General features: G+C 45.6%; 1 protein-coding gene across 3 annotated transcripts; it reads right to left on the reverse strand.

The window, feature by feature from the left end:
- Positions 1 to 474: 474 nt before the first annotated feature.
- plppr1 (phospholipid phosphatase related 1) lies at positions 475 to 24,110 on the reverse strand. Of its 3 annotated transcripts, none has more exons than XM_029168732.3 (8): positions 23,969 to 24,110; positions 16,456 to 16,564; positions 11,016 to 11,204; positions 7,103 to 7,235; positions 6,365 to 6,615; positions 5,514 to 5,690; positions 2,609 to 2,740; positions 475 to 1,942 (listed from the first exon to the last, which is right to left on the reverse strand). In XM_029168732.3, the coding sequence occupies exons 2-8, from the start codon at positions 16,513 to 16,515 to the stop codon at positions 1,910 to 1,912; spliced, it is 975 nt and encodes a 324-aa protein (XP_029024565.1). In that variant the 5' UTR covers positions 16,516 to 16,564; positions 23,969 to 24,110; the 3' UTR covers positions 475 to 1,909. The 3 variants fall into 3 exon arrangements, with proteins under 3 accessions (XP_029024565.1, XP_029024564.1, XP_029024566.1); XM_029168731.2 differs by lacking the exon at positions 23,969 to 24,110 and adding an exon at positions 23,621 to 23,955; XM_029168733.3 differs by lacking the exons at positions 475 to 1,942; positions 23,969 to 24,110 and adding exons at positions 2,039 to 2,184; positions 23,621 to 23,957.
- Positions 24,111 to 24,956: the final 846 nt, after the last annotated feature.

Consider the following 24,956-nt stretch of genomic DNA (forward strand, 5'->3'; position numbering starts at 1 on the left):
GGCTTTAGTGTGTCTGTGCTCATTCCAGTCACTCGTCTGGGTAACGTGTGCAGCTGGACTAGTGTGGAGTGAGGAGGAAGGGGTGCTGCGGTATCTGGCTGATGTTAAGATGCAGCAGATCCTTCAAGTTCTGTAGGTTGTTTGATCAGCACACGCTGCAGATGCTTCACTGAATAAGATCTTGGAGAACTTGGAGTCTAAGACCACCCCTTAAATCCTTTGTTGTGCTCCTTAAACCATCCTGAAGCTGGTCTGTATCGATGCTTACAGACCATGAACCGACCACACGTATGGCCGACCCGAGGATTCCCACCAGATTCCCAGCAGCTTCCTCCCGTCCTGATGTCACACGTTCCTCAGGTAAGCAATCACATGCAGCCTTCATAAACAAGTCAACCCCAAAGATAAAATGTGGGAGTCCATTCGACATGTGTGGTTATACTGTAGCTTTAAAATGAAAAACATGAGAACAAATTGTTGCTACTGACTATTTAATCTGTGGACGAACCAAGAAAAAAAATATATACAGCATTTCAAATGAAACGCTTTTTTGTTAATAAAGTAAAAGACAACAATAATCACAATGATAATGACTATAATTCAAATTATGAATATCTATAAAACATCATGACGTCTTTCATCATGCTGGGCATATCTTCCAATAGGAAATGGAGTCACAACATTGCATCACAATCCACTGGTGGGTCGGGGAGGAGAAGTAAAACCGGAGTCAACAGTAAGGTTCCTTTGAGGGGCTAGCTGGGACTTGACTATGCAAGTCCAATACATTCCTTATATTACAGCGTATTCATATACAGTGTTTTATGACAATGTCCTTCATCGGATCTTCTGTGTAAACTTATCCCTAAACACATACTTGTGGAATCTTCAGGAAGATCTGGGAAAGGCTAGCCCCACTGGACCTCTGTGGAGGAACTCCTATCGACATCACACTGAATCAGGAAACAGGTGGAACACGTTTGACACATTTACATACTGTAGGTGCTAAACCCTATTTTCTGACTCAGAGGACGTCACATGACTCTTCTTGTTATTCCCTTGAAAGGAGGCGGGGCAGATCCCCAAACGTTCCCCTAAACTGATACCAAAACATATCCAGGTTTACAGCAGGCAAACAGGTCCATATGGATCATAAAGTATAGTAATAGTCATAAGATTAACAAAAATCTTTACAAAATATGACCTGACGTGGTCAATTAATGTACAGAAGGATATAATAAAAAGAAGGTTTCTTTCTTTTTTCTGTACAAATGACAAACATCACAGAACAACAACATCAATATTTTTCCATAGCAAATTTTTCAGACCAAGAGCGATAGATGGCGATGACAGGAAGTGTGCAGGTTGAACCGTCAGGATCATGGATGTATCAGGAGCCGGATGTGGTGCCGTCAGTCTGGCTCCACTGTGGAACTCTTCACCTTTATACAATATGCATAATCTTTTTTTTCATGACTTTTCTAATCATAGAGTGGAAGCAAACCAGAAGCTGTGCTTGATGCTGTCTTTGAGTCCCTACTACATCCATGGTCAGGACAGGCCGCGCTCGCTCTTACAAAATGTACAAAACACCGTCCTCTAACTACAAACAGCTCACCGTGATGGAAGGAAAACACCCCATGTTTCAAATGGTTCCATTTATCTGCAAAAACAATCTGTGCTTACGTTTACTTGTGTTGTGATCTGTGCTTTGTCAGGTTGAGTTACGCGCAGCCCGACTGGATGAGAACCATTGAAAACACCGCGTATTTTGTTCCTGGGGTGATTTAAACAGAGATATTTCAGGAGTGTTGTTTGTTAAGCATTCGGCGCCACGTGGCATGCGTCTTCGTCATTGTGTCTGGAAGTGCTGTGGAGACGCAAACGTGACCCGGTGCTGCCCCCTTAGTCATGTGACCTCCGTCATCGACGCCGAGTGGTTCTGAAAATATACGTGAGGAGGACGAAAGAGAGGCAGGAACAGGGGTTGAGGAGGATGAGGAAAAATAAAGACAGATAATGGAACAGGGCAGGAGGGAAAGATGTGAAAATGAAAAAGGTACAGGAAGTCATCGTCAGCCAGTGTCAGGAGTGCTCTGTGTGAGGTGTCTGTGGGTTTGGACAAAGGGCCGAGGTGTAGTGCAAAATGTCATGCCTGTATGTTCTTATGGGCATATGTCATTGCTTTGAGAAAGAAGAGAGAGAAGAGAGAGAGAGAGAAAGAAAGAAAGAAAGAAAGAAAGAAAGAAAGAAAGAAAGAAAGAAAGAAAGAAAGAAAGAAAGAAAGAAAGAAAGAAAGAAAGAAAGAAAGAAAGAAAGAAAGAAAGAAAGAAAGAAAGAAAGAAAGAAAGAAAGAAAGAAAGAAAGAAAGAACATTGTGAGCTAAATTAGTGAGTCTCTTTAGTTTATTGATTTAAAAGCCTAAAGAATTTGACATAAATTTAATTGTACAAAAAACAGTAGCACCAACAAATTCAGCTCCACCAACTTCAAAGTGTGTGGATTCTTGTTTTAAGCTGGAGGCCTCGAGGGGCCGCTGCTAATTAATGGGCAGAGATAATGCGCATTACAGAGATTAGAGATTGGGGGGGTCCAGGTTTTTAGCTACCTGTGCACTGAGGGTCTCCAGAGGACTCTCCACACGGGGGAAAGTCATTAGAGGCAGACCCCGGTAGTCCTCAGTCTTCTGCTTCACCGCTGCACTGTGGACTCCTCTGAAGTTGTTCACCACACATATACCCTGTGGAGAGCCACACCCATGTGAAATGTACCCGTGGATTATCAAAATGTTTATTATAACACTGGTGCTGCAACCAACAAGTCAAAAAAACCCTGACATAAAACCCAGACTTGACCAATAAACAACACTAAATATGTTGATGCTCAGTATCCATTTAAATTTATTCTTATCAATAGTTTTAATCTCCTCTTTGCAGGATTATTATCTGCAGATGCTGTGTGGTGCAGCACTGGTATTACATTGCTGTTAATGTCAAATGTCAATTAAATGAATCTGATTTATTTTAATTTATATTAAACTGCACACTGGGATGTTAGGCTCCAATTACAGCGACTGAAATGGTTTTCTGCTGAGATGTCACCATATTTTCTACTTGAGAGCAGTTATTGCTGTTATATAAAGTTTATACGGGTGTAAAAGACTCAATCAAACATTACATGAGTCCACAAAAGTCAGCCATCATTTAATGTGGTCAGTGGAGATGCTCCCATCATATTTGTGGCATGGCGCGCTGCCCAGCGGCTGCAGTGAACTTATGCCTCGCTCCTTCATTCGTCCGTCCGTTAGAATTGTTTTAAAATAGAAAAAAAAGGCGAGCGGTACATTTCTGACTGTCTGGTGTTGTCAAAGGTATGGATGTGAAGTCCTCCATGAGGCCGTTAATCAAAGACGGCAGCCTGAGGGGGGATCTTCCACCCCGGGCCAACCATGCCTTCAGGCAGTGGCAAAGGCGAAAATGAAGCAGGGCGATGCAGCGCTGGAGGACGCTCAAGGTTCCCTGTGTGGCAGGAAACCAGGAGACAGCAGCTATGACGCTATGAAGCAATGACGCCTCCATTCCACATGTTAGAAACACGCCACGTGTCAAATACGCCATGCTCTGTGCATACAAATGAATACAAATCACTCAATGGTCTGACTTCTTATGTAAATGAATGCTTAAGAAAGTTGGTTTGCTGTTACACTTATAACATTATTGATTACTGGCGTTTCCCAGTTGACCATTAATCTAAACAGTGAAACCAGCGCAAAGGTGGAATCACATCCTGTCACGATCTCATTGGTGCTACTGTATTTACCGTGTACAGTCATTCTGCACTGTGTTTGCCATGTTAGCTTGTTGCAGGCGCCAGCATGTCCCTCCTTGTCTTTGTCAGGCACACATCTCTGTCTCCTTGACCCACTGCTTAACACTGATCCTTTAATCTGCTGGCAAAGGACAAACCTCTTGTAGGACTAAATTGCTGTTTGATGAGTCCTTCGTGATCCCCCTCTCTGTGATCGCTGCTAGCGCCTGGATTCATGCTACACCTTCTTTCCACTTTCTTTGGCCCAATTAATTTCCCTCAGCCAGGCCATCTATCACGCGCTCTCAGTTTCCAGATGATGAGACCTCCATGACCTTCGGCGCCACCATCAGGACCAGGTGCTGGGGACACGCCACCACCTTCAGCAAACGCTTCGCTGATAATAAGCAGGTTCAGAACTGCTGAGATGGTGATTGAATGTACAGTATAGTGTTCATGGTTCCCAGAGGAACCCTGCATGATTCTTTCTGCATATCAATCACTGAATGCTTACATCCTTAACTGCCCTGGGGTCATGATCGTCATCCCCTTCAAGGTCAAGGATCCTCCTCATTGACCACTGCAGCATCCTTCCAAGAACTCGTATATTGAGTAGTGTAACTTAGTTTAATAGCTGCACCCTTAAATATCCAAGCTGATAACGTATTTAATACTTACAGTGTACAGGAACAAATCTGTAAGTGATATTGGTTTTCGCTAAGAGAAGGGAGATTATCTGGTTTTAATGTTCATCTGTTGAAGGGCTGCTGAACTGCATGACCTTAATATTGAGTTTGATACCATATCACACAATCTTAATTGGCCATTGGAGAGCGTTTTAAGATAAAACTGACACTGCTGATAGCTTCCTCTGATGCCTTTGGGTATTTCTGCCTCCTTGTTAACGCATAGATTCTGATTCCATTCTAGTCTTTCTAGTCATTCAAGCCAATTAATTTTTACCCGAATGCTTCTTTTGCTCGTACTCTTTGTTTTTTTTCCCTCAATTTAAGGGGTTGGGGAATCACAGAATCCATTAAATATGTCGTTGTTGATTGACAGCGGATTTCCTTCACCCTCCTGACCTGAGATCAAGTTGAGGGGTTGATCTGGAAAACACTGCACACGTTTTGGTTTCCAGTTGAAGACCGGCTGCTTGGCAACACACCACAGCAGATGGACCTTACAGTAGTTTTACATTACACCTCTTGTTACATTGCACCTCTTGTTATGACTCTATCAGAGACAGAATAACATCCTTACATTTGGAGTATAGAGCCAGAAATAATCAGATCACTGCTCTCTTCGAGTGGTTCCCTCCATCACCTCTGACTTTAACACAACCACTAATTAAAACGAATGTTTCCTGCAACCTTCCTCGCCTTTTCGGGGCCTCCACCTCTTCTTCAGCTTGTTCTTTTAAAACCAGAGAGACTACTGGTCTCAGAAGAAATCCAGGTACCACCTTGAATCTTTCTCTCTTTCTTCTAATCAGCCTGACCTTCATCCTTCTATCCACACTCACCTGCATACAAACCTCTCCTCAAGGATAAACCTTGCTTCACCTCTTCTCTCCCATCACCTTTTAATGAACTCCTTTGCTACTTTACAAAATTAATGAACCTTGGTTCCCTTAAACACTTTTACCTTTTCTACAAATTTGCTTTGAGGTGGACATTTAAATGCATTGGCCACCATGTTCCTACCAGAAACAGAGCCACTGCGGATCCCAGTATAAATCCAGCCACTACGTCTGAACAGTGGTTCCGGTATTCCGAGACCCGGTTGAGGCCGGTGAGGAAGGCCGAGCAGAGCGTCCCCAGGCAGAGCACGGGCTTGGCCAGACGACTGGACTTGGTCTTGATGGTGCTGGTGATGTACATCTACGAAACAGAAGCGGAGCGTGAGAAAGACGAAGTAAGTTTCCTAAGGAGCAACTGGAGGTGATCCCACAGGAACTACGTCAATAGAAGCACCAGGCCTCCGTTGAATAGTAAGACTGCTTAAGATGTCAGAACATTACATCATATGACAGAAAAACTACAAACAAAGAGCTTTTTTTCACAGAGAATAAAAGATTACACGATGCACAAAACACGCAAACCTCTTACTGCCAGTCTCTTAATATTAAGTCCTTGCTTCTTGAACCTTTACACCTCTCATACCAAATGATGTAAGTATTAAATGCTCTTTTTCCAGCAACATGGCCCTCGTGTTTCACCTGCTCCTGCTGAAATCTGAACTTCTGCTCTCAGATTCCCTCTTCAGCTGCTGAGCGCGTCCATTACTCAGGTGTCAAAAGGCAGCTCTTCAAAGCAGCCCTTTACGAAGCCATTATCGGCCACAGTGTTTGCACAACCAATTCTCCAGAAGTGCTGAATCCTCCCTCCACTTGTATGAAGTATTTTTAATGCATTTTCGGGCATATCAAGTCATTTTTCCTGACACAAAAACATCCCATTAATGTAAATTGATGTATGCTTATCATTTCGATAGCTTGATGACACAGTGTAATTATGGGTCCTACAGCACATATTCAGAAGACGTCTGGTCTCACCGTCAGGTAAACAGCGGAGTAAACACTCAGCGAGGCGTCTTTGGACGGGAAGGACCTGCGGGCGTTCTCCACCATCACCGGGTTCCCCGTGCAGATGTTGCCGTTGACGATGAACTGGTGGTTGAAGCGACACTCGGTGCCGGTGTAGTTGGGCTTGCACACGGACAGGAAGTAAGGCGAGAGGCCACCCGTCACCACCTGGCCGGCGTTGACGAAGATGTCGGTGGCGAAGAGGCCAAAGGCGAACACACCTGGGGAACGGGGAGACGGTGAGGATTCATGGAACGCTTCCACCAGAACAAAGCTGCACTCAAACTGTGACACATGTCCACCTTACACTCGAGCTCAAACCTGAGATTAGCAACAGGAAGCAATACAGTACCAGTATCTAATGTGAAGAGTCATTCCCTGGCAGTTTCAGCCCACAAATCTTGACCAGTGTCTGCGTCTGCATTCCTTTAGCAGTAAAATATGACTGTTGATTATCCAGCCTGCTTAGCCATGAAATTACTCTGCTTTGTATTCTCCGTGGGAGGATGTTGGGGGGGTTATAAGAGGACAGGAACATGATTGTGTGAAGGACACCGGCTGATATAGGGAGGGGTGTAGATTGGGGTGAGGGGAGAGAAACGCCTCAGTGAAGTCACAAGTCTGAGATGTTTTGGAGTGTTTCATGAGATCCTTGTTCGTGCATACAAGGCATTAGAGCAGTTTTAAGGATGTGGCAAGCGTTCTTACCTATGAAGCGTATGATGCGGCGAACGAGTGGGTTGAGGTAACAGCAATCTCCCGTCACAATGGTTTTCTCCTGGGCCAGGAGAGCCTCCCTGGTTGATTTCATCACATACATGGACACCTCTCCGATGAAAATCTACATAGACAGAGGCCAAAATAGAAACAAGGCTAAGAAGAAGACATAGAGTTGAGTTGAGCATGGTTATACAGCAGGGTGGAGGAACCGCCTCGGTCCGGCCTGTGCACATAAACCACGGTGTCTGAATGCAGCCTTTCTTCAGGTCCATTATAGTGTGGACATTACATCAGGTCTAATGGAAAAAATGTGTGCTGCTGGACACATAAAATGAAACTCATTGCCAACTGCCTTGGGTGATGAATGCTTCTGCAAAAATATGAGTGAGAGTGTGTGCATACAATGAGACCGTGTGTGTGTGTGTGTGTGTGTGTGTGTGGTTCTGTAGCCTCTGGTGTGTGTGTTTGTAAAAGACCTGTATTTTAGCCCCAGGTTAAATCACAACTGTGGGGTATTTTTGCTCAAATTTGTTTATTTTTTATCAGGATATTATTCTGGAGGCAACTCTAATTTCTTTTCTTCTTTATGGCTATGAATAACAAGGGCAACTTTGTATTGTGACGTTGGGGAACTTAGCAAAGCTAAAGAAGACGGCAGTCGAGGGTCCTGCTCTGCATCCAGTCCTGTCTGCATGCATTAGCAGGAAGCAAGAGCTGCAAAAAGTACTGAATGGAACTGTCATCAAAAGCATCTTGTGATGTTTAATGAAAACTAGAAACATCAGTCCTCAAATGCAACATAACCAAAAACGGAGCCTTTATGTTCAAACGGACTCACTTCAAATGGTCAGGTACGACTGAGCAGCGGGCGGCAAATCAAAATGCGTTTAACTGAAGCCTGAAAGAAATGTCGGTTTAAATACTGACCAACACGCTGCCAATAAGACGCCCCCTCCTGAAGGCTCACTTTAACATTTCCCAGCGACGTAATATTGCCTTGAATTATTTGTTTCACTGCTTCACATATCGTATGTAAAGGTTAGCTACCAGTGGCTGATCATCTTATTTCAACCCCCACTGTCCTTTATATAAATGTCAGGAAAACTGAGAGGAAACAAGTATCTCCAAATGCGCCGCGCTGGCATTCAGCTGACACAGTTACAGAATGAAAAGGTTAAACATGCAAGTTTTCACACAAGTCGCAAAAAACCCTTTTTCTTCCTGCATTACCTCATTAACACCAAGCCAAGCGGCGGCGTGACAGATTTACATGCACTCAGATCAGCAACGTCCACGGAGATCCGTGAAATATGGCACGCGAGGCCTTAAAGTGACGGACAGTAAATGGCCACGGCGTTCAGAGGAACCGTTTTAATGCGTGTTACCCTTCTTTTTATTCACACATGAAATGCGACTGCTGTCCCATGCGAACGGCGATGAATGATTCATGGTGGGGCCGGTTCCACCTTGCCCACCGCCAAAAGCAGAGAATTTTTGATCAGAACACAATCGAGTCCACTGCCCGAGGCGGCGGGAAGCGTCTCCTGGCTTACAGGCTGTTTATGTGTTCTGATCAGCAAGAAGCTAACGTTAGCGTAGGACCGAGCAGTTAGTAAATAATATATAGAGCGATTGTCAGATGAAACGGACCTTAACTGGTTTTTATCTTTGCTCGTCTGACGGAGTCCAAACCGAGTCCATTCGAGATCAGGTGATGTACATTTTATTTGTGTTTAACAGACAAGTTGAGAATTGAAAGATGTCTATAGACAAATCGGTTAATTACTTCCTGGATCAACAGTAACAGACAACAAAGCTCTGATAAAATTAAAGAGCAAAGAGGGGAACGCAAATAAAGAGCAGAGCGATGCAATTAGCAACTAAAGGGCCACTTACTGACAGAGCCTGAGGAGGAAGTGAGGCCAAAACACAGAAGTAAAATATTTATGCCGCGCCCCCGTTTACAGGAGTGCTTTGACTCCTATGAATGTTAATGCGGCTCTGTCTCCGCTAAACAGCCACGCGCGTTCACTTTACGAGGCAATAACATTTAAATGCGTGATTGTCACACATCGTCTGCTTCCTTCAAAGCAGAACGATGATGAATGTCGCTTAACAAGGCTTTAATCACTCCATCATCTCTGTATTGATTCCTTCCATAGAAGAAGCAAAAAGAAGTGGATCTGAGGCTCTGGAAAAAGGTTTGCACCTCAGACCCAGTCGGTGTTGGAGCCACACTGATGGGAACATCCCCGCTGGTTCTGAAGGCACAGAACCGACCCAGCGGGTTTATCGGCTGCTGCATGAGGTCGGCCCATGGAACCGCCACCGCCTCCCATTGTTGCTGCCATGTGGAACTTCTCAGCATAAATTACCGCCGCTCTGCTAATTGGCCGACATCCCAGCGCTGTCATCATTAACTGCGATCGTCCACCTCTCTGCTTTATGACGCATGCGGAGACAGGAAATTATCCGGCCTGTGTCAGGAGCAGCTCGAGCACCTGACACAGCACTCTCAAAGGGCACAATTAAAAACTTTGGAAAAACATACGGATTGATATAGAAATTGTGGATTACAAAGGGCAAATACTGTATACATCAACAGGCTAGAGACGGGAAAGCACCAGCAGCTGAGCCAAACTGCTGAGGCAGCACATTTGAGCTGGAGTGTAACAGGGAACCAATATTAATCTTACTAAGATCTGATCAAACAAAGGGTGGCGTTCATTAATGTTGTACATAGTCAATGATGCATATTATAAAATATCCATTTACAGTATTTAATTTACAACTAACTAATCCTTCACCAGCTGTAGAGTGGCTTTAATATGTCCATTGCATGTGGCTTTAACCCAGGTGAGACTTTGTCCCAGGCAGAGACATATTTAATAATATCTCCTCATCAGATATTTCTCAGAAACAGAAAAAGGACAATGCCTGATTTTAAAGGAAGATAAAACCCAGGATCGCTGCTAAAAGCCTTCACACTTTATGCGTTTCATCCCTAAATTGGGGATTTGCCTTAAAGCACTCAACAGAAGATGATTAGCACGTTGCCGCAGTAAATCTACAGCAGCTATCAGGACGTGCATTAGACGCAGACTCCCCCAGTGATCCAGAGGCTGAAGACACTCAGCGCGTTCTGCTCAGGCTGCGTCTACGCGTCTGCAGAGGAGCCGGGAGCGAAGCTGGCTGCTTTTAAACCCACGCTCGGCTCATGATGGGAACTGAGGAGGACAATTAACACTCCTCATCTCACGTTGTGGCCTCCTCTGTCACCAAATGTTCGTGCCGAGTGACAGCTTTTATACTAGTTTACTCTCCTTAAATACAATGGAGCGAAAACAGAAGAACAGATTTGTTTATGAGCAATTTTCAAATGTCCCACACAAACTGGTCATGAAGTGTGATGCTCCAAATATCATCAAACAGATTTTTGTGTGTAGCTTCTCCGGCCTCCTCCCACAGACCACATGCGCTCCTTGGTTTGACTGTACGGGGCAAGGCTGCCACCTGGTGGATGGTGTCTGCTACTGCGTCTACCTCAGCTGTATGAATCCCTAAACATTTGGTTTGTAGATAATGAATATTTACAACGTCTGCTGCTGTAAGTGTGTTTCTACATTCACGTTCAGAAAATAATGAAGCATTGTGAATACCCCTTTGCATATTTTGGGTAAAATAATCATCATAGTTGTGTTTCAGTTTATATGAGCATCATCATTTGAATATTATACTGTCTGAGCACTGTTAACTTACAATAAAAGACAATGCTATGACTTGACTTGATGGGAAAGTGAAATCAGACGGGTGCTGAGCTGGAGAACGCCTGAATCAACACCTCACGTCACTGTTTGCTGTTTACACACATTGTGCTGCCAGCAGAGAGACTCGTACTCACTATGGCCGTGGGGGCGGCAGCGACCACACAGTACAGGATGAGGGGTGGGATGAAGCTGGACTCCTCGGCGCCGGGGTACGGCTTCATCAGCTCGGCGTCGTTGCAGAAGAAGCCCTGCACGTGAACGCTGAACAGGTCGGTGCACTCCATGTAGTAGGCCAGCAGCACCGTGCAGGACATGATGACGAGCTGGAAGAAAAACATGTCGGCGCCGTTAGCGCGAGTCGGTCCTCGCCGACGGCCCGGCGCTCCAAAAGTTTGTTGAATTCAGTGAATTGTGTTGCAGCCGTTCCCTGAGCCTCCCCTCGCTCCTCTCTCAGCTGTGGAATGTGTGTAACGGCGCGAAATGCTAAAAGTGAACGCATGCATCTTCCAAAATCTCCTTCAGCCTCTCTCTCTCTCTCTCTCTCTCTCTCTCTCTGTTTCTCTGTGTCATGCTAACTCTAGTCGTGTTCAAGCAGCCTACCCACCACCACCACCACCACCACCACCCTCAGCAGCAGCAGCAGCACCATCACTTACCACCTCCTCTCCTCCCTCATCCTTTTATCCCTCTAACATCATCTTTTGTCTCTGGCCTCCTTTTTCTCCCTTTCTAGAATCGGCTGTAGGCAATTTTGTGTTTCCTTTCATATATGGTATATTTAGATCCTGATAACGAACCGACACCGGAATAGAAAGTGTAACACATCACAAGGAGCGCGGATTATGATGCGATTTCAGAGAATCGGCTGCATTTGCGTCACTCCGCCGCTAATGTGCCAGTCGTGCCGCCAATCTGCGCGATCTGGCGCCCGATGCTGCGGTTTTGAAAAACAGCAAAGTAACAAGATGTTTTCCCACAGTTTTACGCCGGGACGGGTGCCACTGAGAAGAAAGGAGCTCTAACGTCATCATAGCTCGAAGAAAATGAACATCTGAGTCATGTGGGACTGCTGCCATCTACAAAGTCAACATTAGTCATTTAAAGCAGCGGAAAATCAGCATGGCCAAGCAGCAACCACTGCACTGTCCATGGCCACAGGCAATGATACATGATAATAAGATCAAATATGTGATGTTATTACACCAGATTAGACTTTGTATCATAAGCAACAGCATGAGTAAGTAGTTGTTTTCTAAAATGAGGATCAAGCCAGGTGCAGTACTCCTCCCTGACTCCAGGTGTCACTGTGCAGCTGCATTCGTTTCAATAGAGAAGCTACTGTACATTCTGTAATAGTATATCAGTCTTTCCTGAACATTAGTGAACCATTTATAACAGTGAACATATTTTAACCAAAGACATTTCAAAAAACATTTGGGCAAGTTTAGCACTTTTAGATGGTCACAAACCAAAACCTGTGTCAGCTAATAAAATAGTATTGTGGCTCTTGTTACTGTTAAACAAAAAACATTTTGGCATTTAATGCCTTCTGTATAATGGAAGACATTAACCAAAAACAATAATATTAGTAAGACTTATTTAGAAACATCTTCATTGTGGTGTGCAAACTAGACTGAGGCATATGGTCAGCGAGGTTCAGACAGTGAGGGTGAAAATAATAATTAAAAAAAGTCTGTTTACCTCAAACAGGGGACAAATGTTGGCACATTCAGTATTGTAACAGATGGTCATGTGGAGACCTCCAGGTGTGTGTGTGTGTGTGTGTGTGTGTGTGTGTGTGTGTGTGTGTGTGTGTGTGTGTGTGTGTGTGTGTGTGTGTGTGTGCGTGCGTGTCCGTGTGTGTGTGTGTGTGTGTGTGTGTGTGTGTGTGTGTGTGTGTGTGTTGTACTTAAAAATCAAGAACAAAAAGTGGTTTATTTCACCACACTGAGAACTTTCCAGGGAATTTTCTTTCCTGCTGTGGTGGTAAAGTTTTAGTGACAGTAAAGATCAGCAGGAAACACCTGGATGCACACACCTGACACAACCTGACTGCTCGTAACTGTTGGATCGGCTGCAGTGGAGCTACTCAAGGAGACTCCACACAGCACAGACAGATACAGAATAATTTAATGTTTTCCTGTTTCACAAACAAGCTCCAATTGCGTAATCAGCAGCAAAATTATTCGAAGGTCTGCTCTGAAAACATGCAAATGAAAAAAACACCCTGAGGGATCACATGCTTCCCGATGTCAGGTTCACCTGCAAACGGGATCGAACACCAGGCTGAGCTTCATTATTAGTCCTGTGAATAATTACCCTTTGGTAACAGTGAGTTTGTGAGGTAACCACAATTCATAGCGCTCAGTGCATCTCCTCCACACAAACAGGCCACAGGACGAAGGGCTGTGCTGATGTGATGGAGCTCGTCCTGACCCCAATCCAGACTAAAAGTCTAGTTCTGCATCGTGCACCTGGCCCGTGACGCACACAGCAGTTTGCGGCTCTGTCCTATTCTCTCTGCAGCCAGTGTCGCGCTGCATTAGCAGTGTGAAGGGCGAACGGGATGAGCTGCTGTAAACGGCCTCCATCCTGCTCTCACTGGGTGTAATTCACCTCTTTTAGCCCAGAATCGTTCTGGGCGTTTCTAAGCAGCCGTCGGCCTCCGTTAGCATTTAACAACACATTTGTTCACTATCACATCTTTGAACAGGAAAACCATGTTGTTTCTAAATCATGTAAAATGTATGTAATGAAAATATGATCTGAACTTAAATAAGTTTCCACTCCAAAACCACTCAATTCCAGAAATTGGAAAAACTGGGTCAGTGGTTCTACAGGGAGTTTGGGCTGTTGTCCTATGTGCATCAGGTATATTAATAATAATCCAAAAGCTCAGAATAATTAAACCACATCTCGTTGTTCAGTTCAGCAGGTGTTTGTGTTTCTCATGATGGGGTGAAATAGCTTCCAGGCTGAAGCAATTGTGCCTCCATCAGTCAAGACTGTGAAGGATTACAAGAAAGTGTGGTGGACAATTAAAGCAACATGAACTTCCAAAGAAAGAAGAACGAAGTAACGTACAAGTGATGAATGACCAAATTAAATGAAAAGGGAAAATTCCTTGAATAATCGATCGTCCTTCAAGACTGATTTATTTTTAGTGGAGCCTGTGGACTGCTTTCACGTCTCGCTGTTCATCATTGGGTTCTAACCTTTTGGATACTTGTCTGGAGCGGGACTGATAACGGTGGTGTCATATCACCATTAGGTTCCACCAGCCAGTACAATGAGATGGATGTTTTATTCAGCCTCTCTCTTCAACGCCACATGACCGTGAAATAAAAATCCAGGACTTAACTCTGGATTTATGTAACGTCTCCTGCTTGTTTTTATGATGTGAGGAGGAAGACGGATCACGCTGACAGAGGAAGGGTTTCAGAATGAAGCCAACCAAGAAGTGAGAGAGTGGAGAAGGAACAACTGTGAAAATAAATAGTTTCGAACTTGATTATAATAAAAAACAGTCTTATAATATTAGAAAACATCTGTTTCACATAAAGATGGTGTCAGAATTGTATCAACAATGGCAATGTTCTTCATCATATTACTGTTTAATCAGTGCTGTGATGGGAAAGTTCCATTCCTCAGCATGGAATCCTACTGTAACTTCCTACAGTAACTAAGCTGCTCATCAGCATCATGTGTGATCAGGTGTTGGAGCCCACAGATTGACCGTGACTCCTGTTTATTTAGCCGCTCATGCTAGCTCAGGCACAAAGCTAACAGGTTTAACGATGCCGCGCGTTGTTCCAAAGCACACAACAAAAGCCTCTCTTTAAAATCCAGACATTGCATCGGTGCAGCAGTCACACTGTGTACTGTAGCACGCCAATGCAGCCTGGCTGTGTAGGTGATGCAGTGTCTTATCACGGCGGACGGGACGACTGGCTTTTTCCCCTGCAGCCCCACATGATGCTGCAAACGTAGCCACGTTTGCATTTCTCTACGCCAAACTTGAGTCCAATGCGTCACAGTTGGATGAATGAAAGCCCAGAGCGACGTGTGTTACATAATCTCATTACAGGATGTATCTGCGCTCTCCTCATTCTTCACTGCTCACCTCCAGCTCCAGCTGTAATTAATTTCTTGCCATTTTTGCAAGCGCTCGCTTCCTTCCCCTTCGCTTTGTTCTACAGTTTTCAGTCTCCTTCATCTCATCTATTTCTCCCTCCCATGTGTCCCGTCTTCCTGCTGCTTTTCATCCCATTTTTATCCCCTTTTCATCTCGCAGCCCTGTCGCTTCCACAGCAATCGCAAATGGCAACAACAAATGATGCTCTGGAGGTTAAGTAACAGATGAAAGTGAAGCAACAAGTGAGCTGAGGAAAAAAAATCATGCTAAATAAACATCCTGCCTGTCACACCGCCTCTGGCGCTGAGCTGCACGGCTCGGCTGCTCCAATCAGGAGGCAGCATCCGGATCACGTGACACCGCTGTCCCCCTGCCTCCCTACAGGCTGGGTGAGTAACACCAAAGGAACACGGGGAGAAACAAAGAAGCACCGAGACAAGAGAGGCACCAGGGAATAAAGAAGGTGGAAGGAGAGAAGGGGACACCTGTGGTAGTGTAAGACAGAAGCGATGAAGGGGGAGGCAGCTTCAGCGGAGGGAGGGGGGGGGGGGAGATGAGGCGCTGAGGATGTGACAGAGACATCAAAGAAGAGAGGAGGAGAAAACAGGGATGGGCAGAGGGAGACGGGAGATAGACGGTGAAGAAGGAGCTGAAATAAAGGACAGGAATTTAAAGGAAGTCTGAGTACAGTGTGTGCACCATAGAGAAACATGGAGGAATATGAGTGAATACTTCCTTTGTATATTGCATTTTGTACTAAATTAAATTAATGTTCCTGTTAATTGTTCATTTTTGGCTAATTGTTCGCTAAAGGCAACACTGCCCCTAGTGGATGAAGAGGCAGAATAGGATTTGTAATACTGGGACGTCGTCAGTAAGTAAGTCTACATGGGGGCAAAGACGACGTCCCACGATGCACTGCCGAACGGCGGAGGTGAAACATCAGGAGACAGATTAGAGCAGATCATATGCAGAAGACTCACATTTGACTCCTCCAGTAAAAAAACATGGGATTAAGGAGACTGGAGAGACATGCAATTAAACTCATTGGAGACAGTTACGCAGCAGAGTGTGAGGAGAAAGAGAGAGAGAGAGAGAGGGGCGAGCGAAGCGAGGCATCCAGAGACATCTCTCTGATTAAGGACTTTCAGCTGACAGGGTAATTAAATATGGAAGTAGTAGCACAACACACACACACACACACACACACACACACACACACACACACACTTCGCTTCCACTCGCTCCAACACTTTACGCTCTGGTTAACTGTGTATAATTTACTTGAAGAGGTCATTTGCTAATGGTTAAATTGCCACAGACACACACACACACACACACACACAGACACACACACACACACTTTCATCATGTGCGGTTTTGAACTTTGCACCGTCGAGGGCAGATTATCGCTCACACGTGAACACACGGCCTCTTACCTCCACAAAGATGAAGCATGGGATGATGGAGTAGCTGCGCAGGGTGTTGTTGGACGCCATCTTGTCTCCTGTCGGAGGCTTCTCCTCTCAGGATTCACAGCAGCTCACTCTGCCAAGACAGAAACAAGGCTTAATATCTAATCACAGAAAAGCGGATCATCTGTCGGACTCCCAGCGTTTCCACTGTCAGTCCAGTTACAGGACTTAGTCCGGGTCTGATCTCTGAACTCTGGGCTCTGAGGAGCTACTGTAGCAGCTACGAGTGATAGCACCAATGAACCTGTCAGTAAACTCACAGCTTTGTTTCTGGAACAGAAAGGATGTGCTGTGGTACCGTTCGATGTGTTCGGACCCCGTGGGTTCTAAAGCCTTACGCCGTCTTCCAGTACTGTACGTTCTGGTGAGAACCTGAACCGCTCACACTCTAAACTGTGATAAACGAGGCTGTGATTGAACTGAATTAGCCGTTAAAGAAATCTCCATCCTTCTGTGCAGCAGCAGTGGAGAGTCAGAGTCTTGTTTTACAGCCAGGCCCGAGAAAAAGGAGCAAATTGGTAATTTTTTAAAGGCTGCATCTGCCACTGACACAGGTGTGAGAATAACTCTGGCTCAAAAGCAGCTCAACAACTGATTCTGCTGCGTTTGTGCTTCTGGTCTGGGGTCGACGGATGCATGGATGTGGATGCAGATTCTGAACTGCCAGCTGCAGCAAACAGCTCCGAACCCTTCAAACCGCAGCCTTCACTCTCCTGGTTTGGAGGTGGACTGTGATTCTGACAGATCTAATCAGCCTCTCGCTGCTTAAGCCGACTCATTTCACACGCCGTCCGTCTTCGCAGGCTGACATCATTAGGTGACAAACTGAGTGTAGGCCTCAGCTTTTAGAGGCTTTCACTCAGCGCTCAGCTAATGTGGTGGGTGTAGAAACGCGTCTGCTGAGGCGATGAGCTGCACAGTTCACATCTTTACCTGAAAACAAGCTCTTGTTCTTCATCCTCTATCTGTCTAACACGGCCGGGCAGAGGTTGTTTAGATGACGGCTGATCTTCCAGTTCATGAAAACTGAAAGCGCTCACCTGAAAAGTCTTTCAAGCCACGACGGTTTAACTGCTTGCACTAAATCACGTCTTTGCTGCCCGTCGTGCAGCGACTCTGCTGCTTCTTAGATTTCAGGTGGAGGCTGCAGTGAAGAAATTCATTAATTATCCTTGTTATGTTATAAATAGGCCCAGATAATTGCACAATTATATTATATATTTATAACTATTCATGTGGTAATTTCAGCAGGAACAATTAACAGGTATTTTCATATTCCATTCAACTCCACTAAAACATAATTTTATCAAGTCAGTCAAGTGGAAATGGTTCGTGCAGCTACAGACACTCACTTTATTTACAGTATGTCAATGTAAAGTTTAGATTTGTATCATGTTATCTGTCTGTGTTCAACGTGATTCTCTTTACTTTCCTTTGTAATGATGGATCTTATTTGATTTTATAGACGGCGATCAGTGCATCTAAAACACTGAATTACATTTTACTAAACCCTTCAACGACAAAAAAAATAAATACTTTAAGCTTCTTTTATGGCAGAGCCGCTATTTCACAACTCATCCTGATGCTGCAACGTGACTCTAAAGCAACATGTGCGGTAGTTTTTGTGCAGCCCAGGGTTTAATTTTAGTTCCAGTCCGAAGGCCGCGGTGCAGAGGGAATAGACAAACACTGTCCATGTGACAGCTGGACTGTGAGACCGCTGATTCCACTCTGTCACCGAGAACGCGGGTTTGTCAAACGCAGCCTCAGAGTTTGCGCCACCTGCAGAAACGCGATTTCTCCTTCTCTTTGGCCTGGAGACGTCACAAACGCAGAGGACAGTTCAAAGATCGCAGCCGAGGAGAGGTTTCCTCCGGTTAATTACGGTCTGATGAAAGGTGATCAGATGGGCTCCCGCAGGCCTTGTCGGGACTCATCAGCGTCTCCTCTGCTCGGCTGCAGTGATGACTTTGTCTAGACATGCAGTGTAACCGCTCTCCCCTCAAAGATGGAAGATCTGCCTGGGAAATATTAAACCCAGAAATATCATCTCCTGTGTCCAGCTGGGGCCTGACAGTCTGTCTGGAAAAAGCTGAACTGTCACAGTGACAGAGCTGCTGATTGACCAGGAAGACAAAATATGAGCGCTGGAAAATGAAATATCACTTCCTGTTAGTGCTGTGAGCGTTGGCGGCGGCTCGCTGCCCTTCTCTGCCCAAAACTTAACTCCTTCATGTTTGTGAAACACCTGCTAAGCTCATCTTTACTTGCCAGATGTGAAGATTTGCAGCTGCGTAACATTCGAGTTCAATCCTCGAATATTATCATTTGACGTATTATAATTAAACGATCGATTAAAGCCACTTCAACCGCAGCCAACAAGACACCAACACTGATTATGACACAGCTATTTAAAACCTGCTATAATTTAACGTACAGCAATAAAGTACGCTCTAGGTTTATGCAGAACCGATTACATGATTAATTTTTACTTTTCTATGCTGTTTAAACACCACACACACTCTTGCAGCCCCCTGAGGAAGCTATTCTGAGTTTCCCTTCTCGGCAGATGGAGTGCATCAAAACTGTTTGCTGGGAAATGTGCCAACTCAGCTTGTCACCCTACACCGACGAGCCTTTTTATTAGACTACAGAGAAACATATTTCTTTGCTGAAATTGTCATGGAATTATTATTTTCACATCTATTATCGTCACGTTGTCACATCACTGTTGTTCCAGGAGACTCGTACCTCTCTGTTCCACCTTTGCATCTCACACCTCACGTTCGCACATATGGAAACTTATTTGTAGGCTGTTTTAATGCGTGTCGCCTCCAAAACAAACAGTAGAACAAACAAGATCATTAACAAGTCATAAAAGTGCATTTCCCTTTTTGCTATAAACCAATAAACAGTAAAAATGTCTAAATGCATAATTAACAGCTGCCATGAGACCCAGTGTTGACACACAAAACTCATTACTATTCAAAAAATACAGTTTTCATTGGGGGACTTACGCTGAGCTTTTTATCAAATGTCATTAAATGAGACACAGATGACGCAGGGGCAAAGCTTTCACCTCCCGACCCCCGGCTCAAGGCCTTAGACTGGTCACACATGCCAACAAACCACGGTAATAAGTAATAAGTGTACGCGTGTGAGAAGCTGAAGGAATAAACTGGCTACAAATGGCTTTACTGCCTGTAACTACAGTAGCTTCATGTACTGTACAGTATATAAGCAACACCTAAATACCAGAAACCGTTGACTTAGCTGGAAAATACTGCAGCACCTGGTAGAAACAGTAAAAGATCATGAATATTATACTAAAAAAATGAAATCCTTTCAAAGATAAGTTTAAAACAACGGAGAAACACTTTACAGTACAGAGAAGCAGAGACGTGCTGAGATGAAGGTTAAGGTTGTTTGTGTCAGAATTTACAGCTTCAACAGCCTTCAGACACATTTCTTCATCCAGACATTTGAGCGATTCGCCTCAGCTGCTACAGTAGCTTCAGTTTCACCTTCATGTCTTTCTACCGATTAAGCAAAGTCACATTTGTGTCTGAAGCTGCTTTCAGCTCCTTCCCACAGTTTTAATGTCGCTCAGTCTGGGTTCCTCTCAAGTCTGGTAACAATACAAAAATGCAGTAATATTTCATTCATATTTCATTACACACTAAGTGTTTTGGGTGTAAATAAGCTACTGCAGTTACTGAGGCTCTATTTTACTTATACTTTAAATGAGATGTTGTAAAAAATGATTGCTGGAAATAATATGCTGCAGTAATCGTGGCTGTTGCCTTAAATCCTAATGAACATCTTCCTCAGGTCCGTTAGCGTGTTATGACAGGTTACTTCATTTGCTCACAGAGTTTCTGCATCTTTTCTCTGTGCTGAGATTTCTCCACACGCTGTCTTGTACCAGCTCCTGAAAGCAGTCTATATTTACATCAAACTCTGGGCCTATGAGTATTTACATCCTTTTAGTCTAACAACCACCATAGTATCTGCTTCACTGCTGCGGTATCTCAACCACATGAATAAATAAAATGTACTGTTATAAGGCTTTTAAAAGGCGTCATCTCAGTACAACCACCGTGTGACGTCATTCAAAGCAACAACAGTAAAGTGCTCATGACTAAAGAGTCTTGGATTCAATCTACTGTACATAACAAGCGTTGCCATGGAGACAAGTCAACGCTTATCACCATTACTCTGTTTTCAATGTAAATGCAAATGTGACAAAACCAAAACACGAGCGCGGAGCTCGGCCTGACGGGATATTTGGCCGCAACTTGAAGTAGTTCTCCATTAGCGCCCATTGGCTCTCTGGCTAATTATACACGCGCTGAGGCTGCGCTGAGCGGCTCAGATCAGATTCTGGCAGGCCATAAAAACACCCATTTGAGCCAACAACATACCACTTTTCCCTCAAATTACCCAAGCATCCTCGTAAATATACAGCAGACGCCCGGCCGCATAATGCAGCGTAACTATTACTGCTTCCTGTGTTTTCCTCAGCCTTTTGCTTGTATGTATCAGCCTCCTCGTGGATAAAAGCAGGGATCAATCTCTTGAGGGAAGCCTTATCTCCTCTCAGAGCCAATCATCCCCCGGAGACATCACAGTGACAGATTTATTGCCCAATCACGACAACTCCACGGCGCTAATAGCAAAGCCCCCCACACAGAGTTAATCGAATACCTGCTATCAGCGGACCATGGGCAGGGTGTGTGTGTGTGTGTGTGTGTGTGTGTGTGTGTGTGTGTGTGTGTGTGTGTGTGTGTGTGTGTGTGTGTGTGTGTGATCAATAGTAAGTGTTGGATATCAGACGTGGGTTCAGAGGTCACTTCTTCCTGCAGCTTCGCCACAGTACAGACGGGCGGTGTGTGTGTTTTAACACAGCGAGGCGCTGACTGCTGTCTCCCCTGTACTTTCTGCAGCAGCTGACACATTTCAGCACATCACCTCTCCACGAAAAGCATTTTCTGTGCCACGCGTTACAGTAAATGCACTACACTGTAACAGCGAAGCGTGTTTGTGGAGACGAGGGCCGACTCTGATGAATTTGGGTTGTTTGTGCTGATGTATCTGTGGAAATCTGAGACGCTTTCGTGGTCCGTCACTGTCAGATACTGTGAAGACGTGCTGATTTATTAACATGCAGTACATGCAAACATCCCTGCCGCTGCTGGTGACAGCTGTGACAGAGGCTTTTCCTCAAAGTGAGCACAACAGCAAACTTTGCTGTCGTCGTCCTTCACAGTCTAGAATGAGGCTGATTTCATGAAATATTGCCTGAATAATAATGAAATGTGACAAAGTGGGTCACATATATAAATGGAGTCAGTTTGCACTGAGGATGAGTTCTCCGACACTGATATCAGATATCAATCCAGATATCACTCAAACAGACAGATCAGGTGTCAGATAATTGGGCAGTGCAGCCACTGAGGAACGGGTTCGACTTATGGATGGACAGTAGCAGACGTGGTTTTCGGTTTCCCATCAGACATTGCAGGTCATATCAATAACAGCACAGTGATTGTATGTATATCAGAGGACAACCCAGTTCATCAGGCGCCAGACTGGGAGGGTCCCAGTCAGAGAGGCTGGACTAGATGGGACAGACAGGTCCAAGTTAGGATAATGGATGGACCAGTACTGGACACCACTTTACCCAATAACATGGAGAAATCACTGATTTTCACTGGCTCAAAACAAAATGCCACGTAATCTCATAACCTCATCTAACACCAAACTGGAATGAAACCGTGTTTTTGTGATGGACACGTGACGGAGATGTGACGCGACCGCCGCTGTGATGAGAACGGTGCCCACAGCCGTCGCGGCGAGTTCCGTCCCAGCGGCTGCCGTCGGGAGCAGACGGATGCTGCCAGTGACCGTGCATCACTTCCAGGCGCAGTGATGTCACCGCGACCGGAGCTCGTTGCGTCATCCGGTCGCTCAGAAGTGTCACAACGTCGGGAGGAAAGGTAAATGCACGCAGGAAAAGCTCCTTCAGAATAAAAGCCTTTTTGAACTGTGAGCAAAGGACATGTCCTCACACCCACACCACAAACACAGTGTGAAGGTAAAGTGAGTGCTCACAGCCACTAACAGCTCACCTGATGCCGCCTGCTGAGTAACGCTGCACTGGGGACCGGCAGGAAGCACCGCACGCACAACAAAAACACACAAACTCGCAGATTCCACCTGCAAATCCCGAGCTGGGAGACGTCTTCCACTGCTCGTATTCGACACTGACTCCAGGTCATCACGGCGAACGCCGTGCGGCTCAGTGAGCAGCACTGGCTCCAGGGCCCAGTCGCCAACTGGCTCCTGCTGAGCAGCAACACACTCAACGCAGCCTCTCTCCTGCATCCCCTCCTTTTTCCCACCGGAACACATTTCATTGAAGCACGTGTGATTAAGTTAGAGGATCAAATCAGACACGCACCAGGGAATCGAACCTGCAAACATTTCACTTGCACTGACCGGCCTGTTTTGGGATCCGTTCCCCGCGGCCAAAGCTGAGCCGAATGTGACGATATGAGACGCAATCAGGGGCTGATGACACGCGCTGCACTGATTTTATACCAGGGGCCTCAGTCTGAGTGATCCGAACAGGCGCGTGCGGGCACTGAGTGAATAGTCGCTCTCTGGTGTTGGGGGGCGGGGAGATGAGGAGGGGTTTTTTTGTTGTTGCGGGACCGAGGACACGCTTGCTCCGCAACGGAGGCGACGCGTTCGCACACTCGTGTTTTCGGTGAAGGATGCTTCACTAATATCTGCACCGATCCGAGCGTAGCGGCGTGAACGCGCGCCGGAGGGCGGTCACTGTTGCCGCTGGAGACAGGTGTCTGTGTAAATACCGATATCGATTCTCCACAGTCACTCACACACTATTGTCCGCACGCTCCCACCGAACCCGAGCCGCGATCCGATCCATTCACAAACCGGCCCGGACACGTTCTATCAAACGGTTCCGCCGCGTCTCGACCCCGCGCGGGTCCGAACTTCCCCCAGCAACAGACAATAGCTCCACAGTCCCGTCGCCTCTCGTTACTCCCCCCACAGCATCTGCAGGCATCGCGGCAGCGCACACGCACACGCACACACTCACCGCGACAGGACGAAGCAGTATTCCAGAGAAAAGGCGAATCCATTAAAGGAACACGGGCGAAAAAAGCGGCGCGCTGGGGATGAATCCTGTCGCTACTACTATTACTACGACTCCATCGGTCCGACAGAAGCCACCGCTCTGCGCTTTTGACGGGGCTCACGCAGCGTGCGAGCGCATGAGGACGGATGCTGTGCCTCGTCGGGGGGCGGGGACAAGGCTGCACGGGTCCAGCGAGGCGTCCCTAATTCTGCGTGGGGACCTTGTGTTTCACGCAAGGCTGTCTGGCCCGTGCGTTCCCGTCGCTCGGGCTCCTTGAATGAGGATGAAGAGCATTCACGTCGTTCCTACCGTGGCCCACGAAGGCGGATGCTGCTTCGCATTCACGGAGCTCCTCACGTGCAGCCTCGGGGTCGGTGATTTGCTGAGTTGCGGCGGCGGCGGCGGCACGTAACGTGGATTCCTCCCTGGCGCCGTTCTTTTACAGAATGGATGAATATGCAACACGCAGTTTTGCATTTAATTATGCGTTTCATCAAAATATATGTCGGTTATGTAATTATGGATGAATTGTGGATTACATGCATTATATAATAAATATTGCCAGTCATTCGTGTATTAGTCAGTCTCGCTGAAATAATTGCCCTGAGTTACGTTTATTCAAATTTAAAAAATACAAAATACAGTATAAAAAACATTTTTTATATGAATACAGAGTTTCAGCAGCTGAATTTATAAGATATTTTTGTCCAAAGCAGAGACGTAAAAGCCACGACTAATACAGTGAGTAGATCAATATTTATGTGAAGGAGCCTTAACATGCAGTTCAACCTAACATCCACTATGTGTTGGCTAATTGAAGGCTCAAAGTCATGGACTCACATTTATTGGAGGATTTAATCACATTTTAAATCTCATATCAGTCTGTTATTGCGTAACATATGTCAAAGCAACGTAACCCACAGTTGCACCTCTGTGACCCCCGCTTCAGCACCGCGACTGCATCACGGCTGCAGACGCGCTGAGGGGAAACCAGGCCGCCTGCGTCTGCTGCAAGAAACGACCAAGGAAACACTGGTGTGTTCAGTGATCTGGATGCAGCGAGCACGCCACATTACACTCTGCACTCAGGCCCCCCCTCTTCCAGCCCTCAGTCACTGGCGTCTCTCTGTGGCCTTCAGTCACAGCAAGCAAAGCGAGCAGAAAACTGGCCTGACTGTAAAAGACCGCACTCAGCACAAGTTCAACAATAAAGATAGTAATAATAATCATGTGTGAAGATGGGATGAGGGACCTGTCATGCTGAATCTGGGGGGTTATTCTGCACTTATACCTAAAC

The sequence above is a fragment of the Betta splendens genome, chromosome 12 (genome assembly GCF_900634795.4).
Source record: "Betta splendens chromosome 12, fBetSpl5.4, whole genome shotgun sequence".
NCBI lineage: Eukaryota > Metazoa > Chordata > Actinopteri > Anabantiformes > Osphronemidae > Betta > Betta splendens.

Excerpts from the sequence above, each read along its gene's own strand:
- plppr1 (XM_029168732.3), bottom strand. The coding sequence starts at position 16,515 with ATGGCGTCCAACAACACCCTGCGCAGCTACTCCATCATCCCATGCTTC. Across the intron at positions 7,236-11,015 it reads CTGCCGCCCCCACGGCCATA|ATTTTCATCGGAGAGGTGTC; the intron begins GTGAGTACGAGT and ends CTGTCTATGTAG. Across the intron at positions 5,691-6,364 it reads ACTCCGCTGTTTACCTGACG|ATGTACATCACCAGCACCAT; the intron begins GTGAGACCAGAC and ends TCTGTTTCGTAG.